A 15,244-nucleotide genomic window follows, 5' to 3' on the forward strand; every position below is an offset into this window, starting at 1 on the left:
AGCCCACGCCCTCAATCCACTCGATACTGATGTAGGCCACTGAGGAAGGAGGGTCGCCAGGAGTTCGAGGCCATGACCAGGCTACAAAACGAGGGAGACCCTGCCTCAAAAATATACGAATCAGGAACGAATCCTCCCACCAAGTTCTAAGTCTGCATTCCACTAGCACGCGGGACCTCAAGAAGAGAGGGACGATTCTGCCCAGAGGAAGTGGCCGAATCTTCAGACACTGCCTGGCATCAAAAGGCTGTTTCCAGAGCAACGCGGCCGCCCAATGTCGACTGTGCGAAGCCCTCGAAGCATCTGACAGCACGTGAGCCGCAGTGCGCAGGCGCCGCTGGCCAGACGCCTGAAAGCCTAAGGGCTTCAGGAGGCATCTAGCAACCGCGCACAGCACGGCGGGAATGCTCCTTAGCCCCGCCCTCAGAGGGCCTCCTCCCTTGAGTTGTTTTGTTACGGCATACGTCACTTCCGTCATGCCTGCACCTAGGCCCGCCTCCGACGCGGCGGTAACCTAGGGCAACAGTCCGGCTCTTGTGGGCCGCGACTAGCCGCTCCGGACCTTCCTTGCCTCGCGGCCCCGTAGGAGCGTCTAAGTGGCCGTGGCCACGTCCTCATCCCAGGGAACACTCCCTAGACACTTCACGGGCGGCAGAGCCGCGGAAGGAAGCAACCTTCAGGGCGGGTAAGCAAGACGAAGATGGGGTATGGCTCCGGGAGAACCTGGCTTGGGCGGGGCCTGGGGAGCCGCGTGCGCCTCGGGGAGGAGCCATTGATAGGCGTGGCCTGTGGGGGCGTGGTCGAGGTTCCAATGGGAGGAGCTGCCCTCAGGGACCTTCTGAAGGTAAAGGCTCAGCTTGTAGCATAGTGGGAGCCGCTGGGCGGGAGGAGAGGAACCAGAGGCTGTTATGCGGCATGAAGGAGTATGCAGGGACTATTGGTAAAAGGGAGAAACCTTTGGATGCCACGATTCTGTCTGCTGAGAGCCTTGGGAATCCTCAGGCCATCCTTTCAGGCTTCAGCACGTAGTGAATTCAGAGAGCTGGAAAAAGGGCAAAATGTAACCCTGTTAAAAACAAAAATCAGGCTGGAGAGATGACTCAGCGGTTAAGAGCTCCGACTGCTCTTTCGAAGGTCGTGAGTTCAAATCCCAGCAACAGCATGATGGTTCACAGCCATCCGTAATGAGATCTGATGCCCTCTTCTGAAGACAGCGCTGGAGCGAGAAGAAAAAGTGTCTGAAGACAGCAACAGTGTACTTACATATTATAAAGAAATAAATCCTAAAAACAAAAATCTAGACCCTAGGCAAAAATGCAAAAGGGCGAGAGTTGGAAGTGGTTGGAATACAAATGGCACACGCCCTACCCCACAACTGGAATTATTGACTGTTGTAAGTGGCCTTGTGGGTGCCGGGAACCGAACATGGGTCTTTTGCAAGAGTAGCAAATGCTCATAACTGCTGAGCCATTTCTCTCGCCCTCATCCACCTTATTTTTTGAGACACGTTCTTTCACGTAGTTCTCTGATTTTTGGCTATCCGGCAAGCCCTAGGAATCCTCCTGTCTCTCCTTCCCAGCGCTGGAATTAAAGGCGTTCACCATAGCAGTTGGCTTTTTATGTGGTTACTGGGGATCCGAACTCCATTTGCTTTGGTGATGGAGCCATCTTCTCAAGCCCACCCTAGAAGAAATGCTTGGGCTTGTTAGACAGGCAGCCTCACCCGAAAATGGTAAGCTTCAGGCTCACAGAGAAACTCTCTCAAGGGAATAAGGCAGGCACCTGATGTCACACTGAGTGCACACTTTGACATGAGTCTGCAGACATGTGTAGCTTCGTTTTGAAGCCCTAGGCTGGTGGGTTTGAAGGCCTGGGTTTTCTGTGATGACAGCACTCAGGAGGCAGAGGCAGGAGGATCAGGAATTCGCTAGGTAATGGGTTCCGGGCTAGTCTGTGCTACATGAGACCTTGTATTAAAAACATGGGTTTAAAAAATAGAAAAATATGGGCTGGAAAGATAGTTGAGGAGTTAAGAGCACGGGGCCCAGGTTCAGTACCCAGCTCCTGCATGGTAGCTAATGACTAATTCTAGTTCAGGGGACCCAGTGCTCTTCTCTGCCTCCTAGCCTACAGGGCATGCCCGCAGGACACATACATGCTAGCAAAACAGCCCTACACATAAAAACATTTAAAAAGGAAAGGAAGGTAGCAATACATACCTCCTGCATTCCAACAGAACAGTAAGCCTGAATATAATTTGTGAGAAACCACAGGCCAGTGATGGAGGTACTTGGCTTAATCCCAGCACAGAGGCAGAAGGATTGCTCCAAGCTGAAGGCCAGCTCTGCCTCAAAAACACATTAGAGCGGCTGGAGAGATGGCTCAGTGGTTAAGAGCACTTGCTTTGCCGAGAATTCTGGTTTGATTCCCAGCACCTACATGGTGGCTCTCAGGTGTCTATAAGTCCAATCCTCTCTTCTGGTCTCTGCAGCATGAGGCACACATGGAGTGTGCACATATGTACATGTGTGCAAAACACTCATACACGTAACACAAATAAGCCTGATACACTTTTGTTTGTTTTTATTTTATGAATATAAGTATTCACCTGTATGTGTGTATGTGTACCACATATATGCAGTTCTGCAGAAGACAAGAGATGGACTCAGAATATCTGGAACTCAGAATATTACAGACAATTGTGAATTGCCATATGGGTGCTGGGAACTGAACTTGGGTCCTCTGCAAGAGTAGCAAATGTTCTTAACTGCTGAAGAACCTCTCCAGTCCCCCCAAAATAAACAAATCTTAAAAAGAAAAGCCAAGCGGGGCAGTGGTGGCGCACACCTTTAATCCCAGCACTTGGGAGGCAGAAGCTGGTGGATTTCTGAGTTCGAGGCCAGCCTGGTCTACAGAGTGAGTTCCAGGACAGCCAGGGCTACACAGAGAAGTCCTGTCTCAAACAAACAAACAAACAAACAAACAAAAAACAAAACAAAAAAGAAAAGAAAACCCACAACAAAACAAAAAGATGAACCCACACATCTCTGGTTTTGGTGATTTTATTTTTATTTTTGGCAGTGGAGGCAGGGGGAGGGTGATGAGGGAAGATTGAGACAGGCCTTGACCGCCTCCTGCCTTACTCAGCCTCCCACATTGGGATGACAGATGTGCGCTGTCATCCCCAGCCCTAGCTGATGCTTGTGTTTCGTTGACTGTTGATGTGTGTTAGAAGAAAGGATTGGTGGCAGAAGTTGAAGGTATATTTACGGTAGGACATTGACAATTGAAGTCGTGAACTAACTGACTCATTCATTCTCAATATTGAGGCTGGAAAGGAGAGCACCAGCAGCTCTTGCAGAGGACCCAAGGTTGGTTCCTTGTGTCCCCTTCAGGTACCTCATAATTGCCTGTAACTCCAGTTCCCAGAGCAGCAGTGTCCCTGTCCTCCATGGGCACAGCACAGCACATGCAAATTACCACCCCTACACACACACACACACACACACACTCACACTCACACTCACACACACAGTATACTTAAAATAATACAAAAATTCATTAGTGTAATTAGATGTTTCTATGTTGGCATCCATGTGTCATGTGACTGTGCCCAGGCTCATGTGTGGAGGGCACAAGACAGCTTTCTGGAGTTGATTTCCCCTTCCACCTCTTTTTTTTTTTTTTTCTGTTGTTCTGTGTATTCTAGGCCAGCTGACTGACTAGCTTCTAGAAGGTTCTACTGTCAATGCCTTCCACTTCAGGGCAGTTGGGAGGAGTTACAGATCCAGCTCAGTGTCATTTTCTTTTTCTTTCTATTTTTTAAAAATCAAATGCTGTGGCTTCTGGGAATTGCACTTGGGTCATCAGGTTTGTACTGTGAGAGCTTTTACCTGCCAAGTCATCTCCCTGGCCCCAATTTTTTTTTTTAATTTTTAATTAGGAAAAGGGCAGCCACATTCTCTTGCTAATGGAACATTAGTTTCTGCCTCAGGAGCCTCAGTGTTCTCAAGTAGCATATAATGAATTGAAAGGCAGTGAACTGACCAAACTTTGACATGTTCCCCTGACGTCAGAGGAGTCAGTGCAGGTCATGGGTAAAGTACATATAAAAAATGTTGTTTATAAACAGTTACTGAATTTCCTTTGCTGCAGTGTAATAGAATACAGCTGGACCATCTTCTTAGACCATTGTGGGGGTCCAGTGTCTCCTGCAGCATGGGGCTCACCCCAAACTGCATCCTTCATCCTCTGCTGGCTTTTGCTATCAGTCTGCACAGATACCTTCAGATTCCTCTCAGGGTACACACGGCTGGAAAGGGCTACTCTGGAAGAGAGATGGGATGGTGAGCTGTGGAGACATAGGATCCCTTAATCTCTTCTGTCCTGATAGGCCACTCTGTGATGCAGATGCAGGCATTTTCAGATTCCACAGGCTTAGCCTGTGCACTTCCCCTTGCAAGGTCTTGCTCTGTGTGCAGGGCTAGAAGACACTGCTGGTGTACAGAAACCAGTATTGCTTCTGTATTAGGAAGAAAGGGCTTTCCAAAATCAGCAGTTCTCCAAGCTTGGTGGATCTTTAGAGTGACCCAGGGTTTTCAAAATACCGGGCACTCAGGTCATTGAGAGGGCTCAGCCAGTTACTGTGTCCTGGTAACCTGAGTTCAAGCCCCAAAACTCATGTAAAGGTGGAACAAATATATTCACCACAAATGATATATACACATGTATCAATGCTTAGCTGTAAGTGGTGGCCCATATCCAAAATCCTAGTCACTTGGTGACTAAGGCAGGAAGTTGGATCCAGTCTGGTAACGCAGGGAGACCTTGTTGAAAAGCCAAGCCATGCTGCATCTGTCAGTCAGAGTCCCACTGTAAGTCCTTCCCAGCACCGTGGCAGAGGCCTGAGGGTGAGTTTCTAAGTGTAGAACTCCGAGTAGAGTTACCAGGTTCTGTGACAGTATTGTTTCACTTCATTGTGTGTTACCAAGATGCTGCTTTCCAAGTACTTCCAGTTCACCCCCACACGGGGAACGAGGCTGTCATTTCTCCATATCTCTGCCAACACTCGCTGCTTTGCTTTGTGTGGAGGATGTAAGATTATCCCGGGGGAGCAGAGTGGGGCCAGCAGGGAGGTGTGGGAAGGAGAAACTAACCAGCTTCCTTGGAAGCTGTCGACCCCTAGCCAACTCCGAGGGTTCTGGAAACAAGTGAAGCCCGAGTCTGTAAGCTGTGTGAACCCACTCTTCTGATGTCAGCATAGTGCCATTTGTAGACCTAAGTCCCTTGTGAACTGTGTAGCAGTAGCCAGAGAGAGAGCTGATGTCTTTCTGTTACCTTTTCTTTGTGCCTTTGGTCTTTATTACATTCAGTAGTCTTGGGCTGGTAGACGACTTGGCAGATAAATGGACTTTCCTCACAAGCATGATGACCTGAGTTCAGTCTCGTGTGTGTGTGTGTGTGTGTGTGTGTGTGTGTGTGTGTTGGGGGATGGGGAATTAAAGGACAGAACTACAGAACTGCTGTCCTGTGACTTCTAGTATTAAAGTGTTTATCCTCGATCTTTCTGGAATATATTAATATATTTCACTTGAGCTACTGATTTGATTGAAAAATAATATTAAAACCAAGTTTAACTGAACTTTGCAGGAAGAAGATGTTAAAAACCATAAACAGTCACCCCAGTAATGGATCTCTGTGAGGAAAGTGAGACTTTTTTAGAAAATAAAGAAAACGAGAAAATTGAAGATACAGAAGAGACGGCGCCACCTTTACACTGTCCAGATGAGAGAAGTGAGAGGAACCATGTGTGCTGCCTTCTTGGTGTCAGCGACCTCACACTGGAAGAGGATGGGAGGGCCAGCGAGTTTGCCATCAGCACTGGGTGGGAGGAAGCCGTGAGTGCCTTCTTGGTCTTTCTCACCTCAGCATCTACTACAGGGCTTTTTCCAAAGACGTTTGTATTACTGAAAATGCTGTAGTGAATGTAGGAGCCTTGGGATGGAGGGGAATCGGGGAGGGGGCACCCTTAGATGGTCTGTCAGCATCTGCGTAGCCATCTGGGGCTTTGTGCTGGCAATGAGGCTGCTGAGCCCCCGGAGGTGAACTGTGGCACCCAGAGATCACTGGCTAGTAACTGGCACAGAGGGCTGGAAAGCTCCTGAGAGACCCGCGGGCTCTCCAGAGCCTCTGGATTCTCAGAGCCAGGAGTGGAAGCCAAAGCTTAGCGCTATAAGGCGGGAGCTAAAGCTAGCACAGTCTCCTAAGGAACGTGGGGCTTGGGATTTACTTAGTTGAACTGTGGGCCGGCAAGTTGGCTCAGCATGGAGAGACGCCTGCAGTGCAAGTCCCGGAGACCTGGGGCCCACATAGAGGAGGGAGGAGAGAGCTGACGCCACAGCTCACACTCACACTGCTGCATGCTCGCCCACGCATAGAGCATACACGGCCGTGTGAATGCACAAACACTTAACAGTTAAGGTAATAAGGAAACGCTGTCAAACCTAAGATTAAATGTGGGCTTCCCAGGTTAGACAACAAAAAAATACAGGCTGCCCTAGTTAAATTTCAGATTGTGATCCCTATATAACCCTGTGGGGGGTTTTGATTGATTGTTTTTGGTTTTTTTTGTGTTTTTTAAGTAGGCGGCCTCAGCCAGGAGGCTTCAGAGGTAGGTGGGCATAGCTGGACCTTGCGTACTCGGGCCCTGGATTCCCAGGACTGCTTTTTCTGAACAGTCTGTCCTGTGCTTGGGAAACTGACTCATAGTATGAGAAACCCTTGGTGGGGAATGGACAGCTCTGGTCCATGTTGCTGAACTGAATTGTCCCCGAAGGAAGCTTAGTCTGTCCTCCAGGGCTCGGTGCAGGCGCCGCTGCCCAGGTTTTAGTTAACCACAGCTCCTGCTCATGCCTGAGATCACCATACACTGCTATAACATAGTTGCTTGGGTGAGATTAAAATAGCAAAGTTTGCGTGTTTTGATTTTAAAAGGTTTAGGGTTTCAGAAGTAGAGGCAGGAGTTTATGGCCAGCTAGTCTACATAATAAGACTCTGTGTGTGTGTGTGTGTGAGTGTGTGTGTTTGTCTGCATGTAAGATAAGTCAAATTTAAGAAAAAAAAAATGTAAGCCCAGTGGTGGTGGCACACGCCTGTAATCCCAGCACTCTGGGAGGCAGAGGCAGGAGGATTTCTGAATTCGAGGCCAGCCTGGTCTACAGAGTGAGTTCCAGGACAGCCAGGGCTATACAGAGAAACCCTGTCTCGAAAAAAAACCAAATCCAAAAAACCCAAAAGAAAAAAAAGAAAAAAAATTATAGCTTAAGTAAGGCTACCAGAATAGGGGTGTGGCCAAGATGGGGAAAACAGGGCCTGGCCCAGCTGGCTTGAGGGTGACATGCTACTTTCTCTGCAGGTCCATGGCTGGGGAAGGACCTCACCAACTGCCTGCATCTGGTCAAAGAAGAAAGTGAAAAGGGGGAGGGTTGGAGAAGGCACCAATGGCGGCGGCAACGACTGCTTGTTCTGTATGAGTCTTTCTCAAGGGATTCTGGAGCCCCGGTCCCTCTCGGAGGTTGGGAAACTGGAGGCAGGGGCTGTGACCGAGGTGAGCGCCCAGAAGAACTGGAGCCCTGAGAAGAACTGGAGCAGCCCCTCCCAGGGCCCCAGCACCGCTTCCAGAGAACCTAACAAACTCTGCTTTCCCACATATGTGCATGGAGAAAAAAAAAGCCTGCAGATCAAGGAATTTATCTGGTGCATGGAAGAGTGGGCTCTCCCCGAGACAGTTAGCAGCAAGGCCTGCAGGAACCCCAGCGGAAGCACCGACCAAGGGCTCCCCACCTCAGACTCCCTTCCATCCAAGGCCCTTGTGGTTCTACCTCCACTGAAAAACTCTCCCCACAACCTGGATGTCCTGAGTAAGAAAAGCAGAAATATTTTCTGGCAGCCGGAAGAGAAGGTGCTGAGGGTGGAAAAGGACGAGTGCATGACTTGTGCAGACGGGCTGAAAACAGTCGATGGTCTGAAAACAGTCGACGGTCTGAAAACAGTCGACGGTCTGAAAACAGTTGACGGTCTGAAAACAGTCGACGGGCTGAAAACAGTCGATGGTCTGAAAACAGTCGATGGTCTGAAAACAGTCGATGGGCTGAAAACAGTTGACGGGCTGAAAACAGTCGACGGTCTGAAAACAGTCGACGGGCTGAAAACAGTGGATGGGAAAGGTGAAAAGAGACACTTTGAGCTGGCCAGCCGCCTGAAGGTCACCAACATACTGCCTTTCCCCCCCACCGTGGCCCGGACCCACCTGCTGTCAGCCGAGTCCCAAAGGTGCTGCCTGCACTGGTCCCTCCTGCCCCAGAAAAGCTCTGTGTTCCCACCTAACCCCTCCAACATCCACTATCTTGCCACCCTGCAGGTTTTGGGGCAACAGGGAGGGCAGAACAGAACTAGGCTCAAAGCGAAGGAGGCCAAAGCTCCCAGGACCACAGCTAAACACATAATCACAGAGGCCAAGCAGGAAAACAGGCCCCACGTACTGGAGAGCAAGGTCTTCCCCAAGCCTCTCTTGCCGTCCCTTACAGTGAGCAGAGTTGTCATCCCTGTCTCCACCCACAGAGTCCTCTGAGTTGTCACAATATAATTCCCTGGGACTGAGCGCTGCCTGAAACTCATTTCTCCCTCTTGTCCTGCCCTCTCCTTCCATTTCCACCCCTGAGTCGAGCCTTCTTCCCTACCCCCTTCCTTTCCCTCCCCTCCCCTTCCCTCCCTCCCTCTCTTCTCTCCCTCTCCCTCTCTCTCTCCCCCTCCCTTCCCCTTCCCTCTCTTCCCTCCCTCTCCTCCCCATCTTCTCCACGCTTCACCCCATTCTTTTCCTTTTTTTTTTAGTGGTTTGGATTCTTTCTCAAAAACAGCATATCGAGGTAGGCAGGTGTGGTGATACACCTATAATTCTAGCATTTGGGAGACTGGGGCAGGAAGATGCCAAATTCAAGGCCAGCCTGGACTATACAACAAGACACTGTGTGCATGTTACCTGCTTCTGCTGCTAAGCCATGTATAAAATCTAAGTTGGGTCAGTCTGTGTCTGCCTTCTTGGGCAGTGGCTCCCATGGTGGGGGGCAGAAAGGCACGTGCCTGCTCCCACCCCAGCCCCAGAGCCTCCCACCAGGGCTTCTGCCCACAGCCGAGCCCCAGTCTAGTGCAGGGGCAGCTTAGAGAGGCACTGGCTTGTCTTCTGAACCAGGCAGCTATTGGTTTTTCTTTCCCTCAACAATGATGTAAGATACTTGGGGGATGGAAAAATTCCAGCTGTGTGCAAATGGATATACCAGGGTCCAAGGTGTCATATCTTTGTCTTACATCCAGTCCCTCCCCTGCCTAGGGGGACACATCCTCAGATTGCAGCCTTAAGTATTCGTGTGTCTAGAAGGCTTGATCACAGATTAGCAAAAACCTGAAGAGGAGGTTAGGAACTTGTTGGCCCTGAGAAACCCTCACTGGCTACTCTGACCTGACCTCCGTTCTCCAGCCTTCCCTTGCCTCTGGGAAGCCTCTGCCTGGAGACACAGGGGGAGTGCTGCTGTTACTGTATCCCTGTCTTCCCTCTGCCCTTGGCTTCTTTCCACCAGTGTGTAGCGTCATACATTGTGTATTAGATATAAAATATGATATTTTAAGCCAGTGCTCGTAACTACTAGGCCATTTCTCTACCAGGGCTTATGTTGCTGTGTGGACAGATGCTCCAACCATTTTGTGGTGATCAGGAATCGCTAAACTGCTTTGTAATGGCATAGTTTGAATTGCTTAGAGCAGGCAGTGCTGAGCTCAGGTTTTCCCATCTCCTCTGTGATGACAATATGAGTGTATACTCCGGCTTCACATTTATATTTAGAATTGGTCTCTGACATCTTGTCTGTTAGCCAGAGGGCTTTTGGTTTGTTTTATTTTCATTGTTTCTGGTGCCTTGGTCTCATCTAACTCCTATTGGCCTTGAGGTAGATTTGAACCGACCCTCCGGCCTCAGCCTCCCAAGTGCTTAGATTATAGTTACCGCGCCACAATGTCTAGCCTTCTGAAAAACAAAAACCAGGAAGGGTTGTATAAGCCTGCAGTCCCAACACAGAAAAACAAAGCAAAGACCAAGTCAGACGGTAAAGGAGTGAAAGGCCTCAGCACAGGGTCGTGAGGTAATGCGCTGGCTGGGGGTGGCCCTCGAAGAGGTCGTCAAGAGTCCTTTTGTCCACTCTTCCTTTTCCAAATAAACCACCTGGATGCTATCCCAAAGAGAAATTGGCTATCTCAGTGTTTCTAGAGAGCGAGGTGGACCTACACAGGCCCTGGGCCTGCCCACCTGAGCCAGGGCTATCTCCAGTCCCCTGACTAAGCCAGAAGCATGGATGAGCCCTGTATGTAAAGCAGGCAAGAAGCATGTACTAGCAGAACACCCACAGTAACGGTGGCCAGGACTTCCCTGCTTGGCCCAGAGTCCTTTCTATTGAGTCTTTCAGGCAGATTGGAAAGACTAGGCTAAGTCACAAAATTTTTGTTAGGTTTATTTTATGTATATGAATGTTTTATCTCCATATATATCTCTATATCCTGTGTGTGTGTCTGGTGCCCACACAGGTCAGAAAAGGGCCTCAGATCCCTTGGAACCTGAGTTAGAGATGGTTGTAAGCCATTGTGTGGGTTCTGGAAGTCAAACCCGGTCCTTTGGAAGAGCAGACAGTGAGTGCTCTTACTGCTGGGCCGTTTCTCTAGCTCACACAATAGAAAATCTTAAGTGATCATGCAAAGGAATAGGTTTCATTATGACATTCATACATGGGATAACTTCTGGAGGGAAGTCTTTGAGGACTGCTGAGATGGCTCAGCAGGTGGCCTCTGCCACCACGCATGATGACCTGAGCTCAGTCCCCAGGCTCTGCATGAATGATAAGTTTGAAGAGTGTTCGCATGCACATATCCAGCAATTAAATGTTTTTCAAAATTAGAAAAAGTGTTCTATTCACAGTTAAGTTCTGAGGGACAAATTAGGATAGGTGATGAATAAAACACCATTATAAAATCCATTCCTGGGCCTTTGAGATGGCTCAGCATACAAAGGTATGTGTACAAACCTAATGACCTGAATTGAGTCTCTGGATCCTGTGGTAGGAGAGAATAGACTTCTGGAAGTTGTCTTCTGACCTCAACATGTGTGCCATAGCCCCTGACAATTATTTTATATTCTAAGAATTGTTACCTGGCTAGAGAGATGCCTCAGTAGGTTAGAGTTTGCTGGGCAAGTGTGAGGATCTAAGTTCAAATCTCTAGTACCCACGTTAAAGACAGACTCACCGTGGGTGTCCATAATGCCCGTGCTCTTCCAGGGAGAGGGGCGCAAAGACAGGAAAGGTGCTGGAAGCTAGTGGTCCCCCAGACTGCGGACTGCATGGAAAAGCAATGCGGAAAACCCTGTCTACTGGTGAAGGTGTGGGTCAACATCCACGGTGGCCCTCTGATTGCCACATGCATAGACCCACACTCTCGAACATACATAAAACACTTTGAAAGCATAGGGGTATTTTAATGCTCTTGATTCTCTTCATAAAGCTCCCCCTCCTTTTCCTGTAGGGTTTTTTTGTTTGTTTTGTTTTGTTTTGTTTTGTTTTGTTTTGAGACAAAGTCTTGCTGGCTGTCCTGGAACCTACTCCATAAACTAGGCTGGCCTTGAACTCAGAGATCCTCCTACCTCTGCCTCCCCAGTGCTGGGATTAAAGGCCTGCATCATCATGCCCTACATACATTTCTTTTTTTTTTTTTTCTTTAAATTATTTTACATACAGGAGTAACTGTAGTCCTTCAGACACACCAGAAGAGGGCATCAGATTCTATTACAGATGGTTGTGAGCTACCATGTGGTTTCTGGGAATTGAACTCAGGACCTCTGAAGAACAGTCAGAGCTCTTAACAGCTGAGCCATCTCTCCAGCCCATAAATTTCTTTTCAGGGCAGCTTTGTATTTGTGTCTCGCTACACTTCATGAAGTTGATATGTTGGAAAGAAATAATTGTTTTCATACAGTACATATAAGTCACATTTCTACCCCTCCCCCTCCTCATACCAGATCCCTCCACCTCCCTGCAAACCCAACTACATGTTCTGCCACTGTTACTTTCCAAAACAAACCCCACAAAAATGAAAATCAAACAAGAAAAAAGGCCAATAAGATATACACAAAAAAGCCAAACCAAAAGAAAAAGTCCCCAAAAATCAACCCTGAAGTTTGTTTTGTGTAACTCCTCCTGGGCCCAGGGCCTGCTCTGGAGTGTGGTTGATTTGCCCAGTGACACTTGGAGAGAACAGATTTTCTTTCTGCCAGTGAGTACCAATTGCAAATAGCTTTTTGGTTAAGGGTCAGGTGTCCATGTCTGCTTCCTTTTCTCGGTGCTGGGACCCTGTCTGGCTTGAACCCGTGCAGGCCCTGTGCGTGCTGCTGCAGTCTCTGTAAATCTCTACTTGAATTGGTCCGTCCTGTCGTGTCTAGAAGACACGGTTTCTTTGGAGTCAGCCATCATTACCTCTGGCTTTTACAATCTTCCTGACTCCACTTCTGCATAGATCCCAGCGCCTTGAGGGGGAGGGGGAAGTACACTGAATGAAGACAGGGTACTTGTCTAACAAGCACAAGGCCTTAGATTCAATCTCCAGGACTACATAAAACTGGGCGTGGTGGTGCATGCTTGTCATATGTATTTATCCCCCACCCTTCGAGTGGCCCCGAACCATGTGGAAACCTCATCGGGTTCTGCCAGAATTTCATGTGTCAGTTTCAACAGAAATGTTTATATCAAAAGTGAAGGGATGACCAATGACTTGTGTCACTTTCTGTGCTTGGTTTGCAGAGCACTAGAGACTAGACCCATGTGAGGCCAGGACCTCTGGAAGTCCGAGACACCACACCTCCACTGTAACATGCTCCACACAAGACACATGGCTTCCCCTTGGTGTTCGTGACTGGGAACCCAATGGGATCTCAAATTCCAGTAACCTTTTGCCTTTCCCTCAGCTTATCACGGGGCTGGTAGGTAGCCTAAAATCTCCACAAAACTGGGACAAGGTTTGGGGTGTCTTCATCTACAGAGATACAAGCTAAACTAGGCTAGAGATAGTGTTATATTGTTAAGTGTGGCCAAGAGCCTGAGACCAGCTAGGTCGGGCTTAGGGGAAAATGTACTCTATTATTCTGCTGAGGGAACATAGCAAGAAAATGACTCCTGGTGACACTGTTCCAGCCTCAGACAAGTGCCACACTCAGTCCTCACCGGAGAGGCTGCTTCTTGCAGTACATGCAGTTGTCTGTGTGTCTCAGGGTCTACAAGACACAAAAATAAACCTTCCTATAAAAAAGCTGCAAATGGATAAAAGGGATCGAAACCAAGGTAGTTTACTAGCAGTGCCAGACTTCCAAACAGTGAGGCAAAAATAATTTCCAAGAACAGAAATAAAGCAGTGTAAACAATTCCTAAAGTAGTTTGCCGAGGTTGGCGGCATCCAAAATTGTCAATTCTAGAAAGAAGTTGCTGAGAATTAAAATTTACTAGATTGATTTATGTTCGTGAGTGTTTTGCCTGCATGTCTGTGTGTACCATGTACATGGAGGTTGGAAGGCCTCAAAAACATCCTCTGAAGGACTGAGGGAGCTGAAGGGGTTTGCAGCCCCACAGGAGGAACAACAATATCAACCAACCAGACCCCCTCAGAGCTCCCAGGGACTAAACCACAAACCAAAGAGTACACATGGTGGGACCCATGGCTCCAGCCACATGTGTAGCAGAGGATGGCCTTGTCGGGCGCCAATGGGAGGGGAGGCCCTTGATCCTGTGAAGTGTAGGGGAATGCCAGGGTAGGGAGTAAGTGAATGGGGGAACAGCCTCGTAGAATCGGGGAGGGGAAATAGGAGAGGGGGTCTTCAGGGGGAAACCTGAAAAGGGGATAACATTTGAAATGTAAGTAAATAAAATATCCAATTTAAAAAAAAAATCCTCTGGAACCGGAGTCATGGGTGGTTGTGAGTTTCTAGGTGGGTGCTGAGAACTGAACCCAGGACCTCTGCAAGGGCAGCCAGAGCTCTAAAAGAGTGAGCCATCTGCCCAGCTCCATTGAGGAGAATTTGAATGGTTACATATCTGGCCATGACAAGTCCATTTGGATGCACCAACTTCTGGCAAGGTTGTTTTTTGTTTGTTTGTTTGATTTTGCATGGCCTCTACATTTTCCCAAGTTGCTTAGCACAGGAAAAAAAAAAAAGGCAAAGCAAGAGAGAGAACTGTTTCAAATTGTGTCCTAACCAGCCTATTTGAGAGGCAGTCATGTATCTGCATCTTGCCTGGGGCCCAGGACAGCAGCCGGATACCTCAAATAACTGCAAGGAGCAGCAGTGGCAGCAAGATGATGCCACTCTGAGAACAAGGTTTCATTTGTGCACGCCGGGCTTTAAGGCGAGCCATTCTAGAGCCAACAGGCCTTCGCCCATGTTGAGCAAAGAATTTTGAGGGAGATAACTAGTCACCATAGATCTGTTTTCAATCTTGCTTTCATTTTAGACATACTCTCTGGGCTAGGACTAACATTTTCTCAGAATTGTTTCTAGTTGCTGTTGTCCTTTTGGTAGCCTTCTTTCTTGTGATATCAACTTGCTTCAAAGAACTGAAGGTTAATAGAGACCTATGAGAGTCAATATGCTTATTGTAGGCTAGCCTCTGAAATCTGTAGAGTGAGAACAGTCACAAATGGTTTTATTTTGTTACTTAGTAAGATAATATAAAATGTAGTCTTTGAAAAGAACAAGGAGCCTTGTTGATGCGGTCCAAGCAGGCAGTGTCCTTTGTCCATTTGCCCAGTTTGGCCCTTGTTCCTTCCAAAAGCTCCCCTTTCAGTGTTGCCCATGTTATTAACTGCTTGAGAACCCAGAGTCCAGGACCCCTCTCCATTTGTCCCAGAGCCTGTATGTCCTGATGTGTGAACTAAGGCACCAGTGTGTCTGCTGATAGAGATAGCCCTGGCAACAGAAAGGGCCCTTTGAGCACCATGCAGACAACTAAGGCTCTCTTTGGTCCTAAGAATATCGTACTAGGCAGCGTTTGGCTGAAGAAACTAGATGAAAATTCATGTCACTTAACAATGAGAGTCACATCTGGATATGTGGATCTGGAGTATGGAGGGGTCTATGACACTTGAACACTCTTCAGGTGACAGC

At 48.2% G+C, this 15,244-nt stretch overlaps 1 protein-coding gene across 3 annotated transcripts; it reads left to right on the top strand.

The window, feature by feature from the left end:
* The first annotated feature begins 502 nt into the window (after positions 1 to 502).
* C21H16orf46 (chromosome 21 C16orf46 homolog) lies at positions 503 to 13,598 on the top strand. 3 transcript variants are annotated; one of them, XM_052167008.1, is made up of 3 exons: positions 503 to 685; positions 5,650 to 5,897; positions 7,415 to 13,598. In XM_052167008.1, the coding sequence occupies exons 2-3, from the start codon at positions 5,688 to 5,690 to the stop codon at positions 8,627 to 8,629; spliced, it is 1,425 nt and encodes a 474-aa protein (XP_052022968.1). In that variant the 5' UTR covers positions 503 to 685; positions 5,650 to 5,687; the 3' UTR covers positions 8,630 to 13,598. The 3 variants fall into 3 exon arrangements, with proteins under 3 accessions (XP_052022968.1, XP_052022969.1, XP_052022966.1); XM_052167009.1 differs by lacking the exon at positions 503 to 685 and adding an exon at positions 4,826 to 4,910; XM_052167006.1 differs by lacking the exon at positions 503 to 685 and adding an exon at positions 5,134 to 5,225.
* Positions 13,599 to 15,244: the final 1,646 nt, after the last annotated feature.

Source organism: Apodemus sylvaticus, chromosome 21 (assembly GCF_947179515.1).
Source record: "Apodemus sylvaticus chromosome 21, mApoSyl1.1, whole genome shotgun sequence".
In the NCBI taxonomy this organism is placed as follows: domain Eukaryota; kingdom Metazoa; phylum Chordata; class Mammalia; order Rodentia; family Muridae; genus Apodemus; species Apodemus sylvaticus.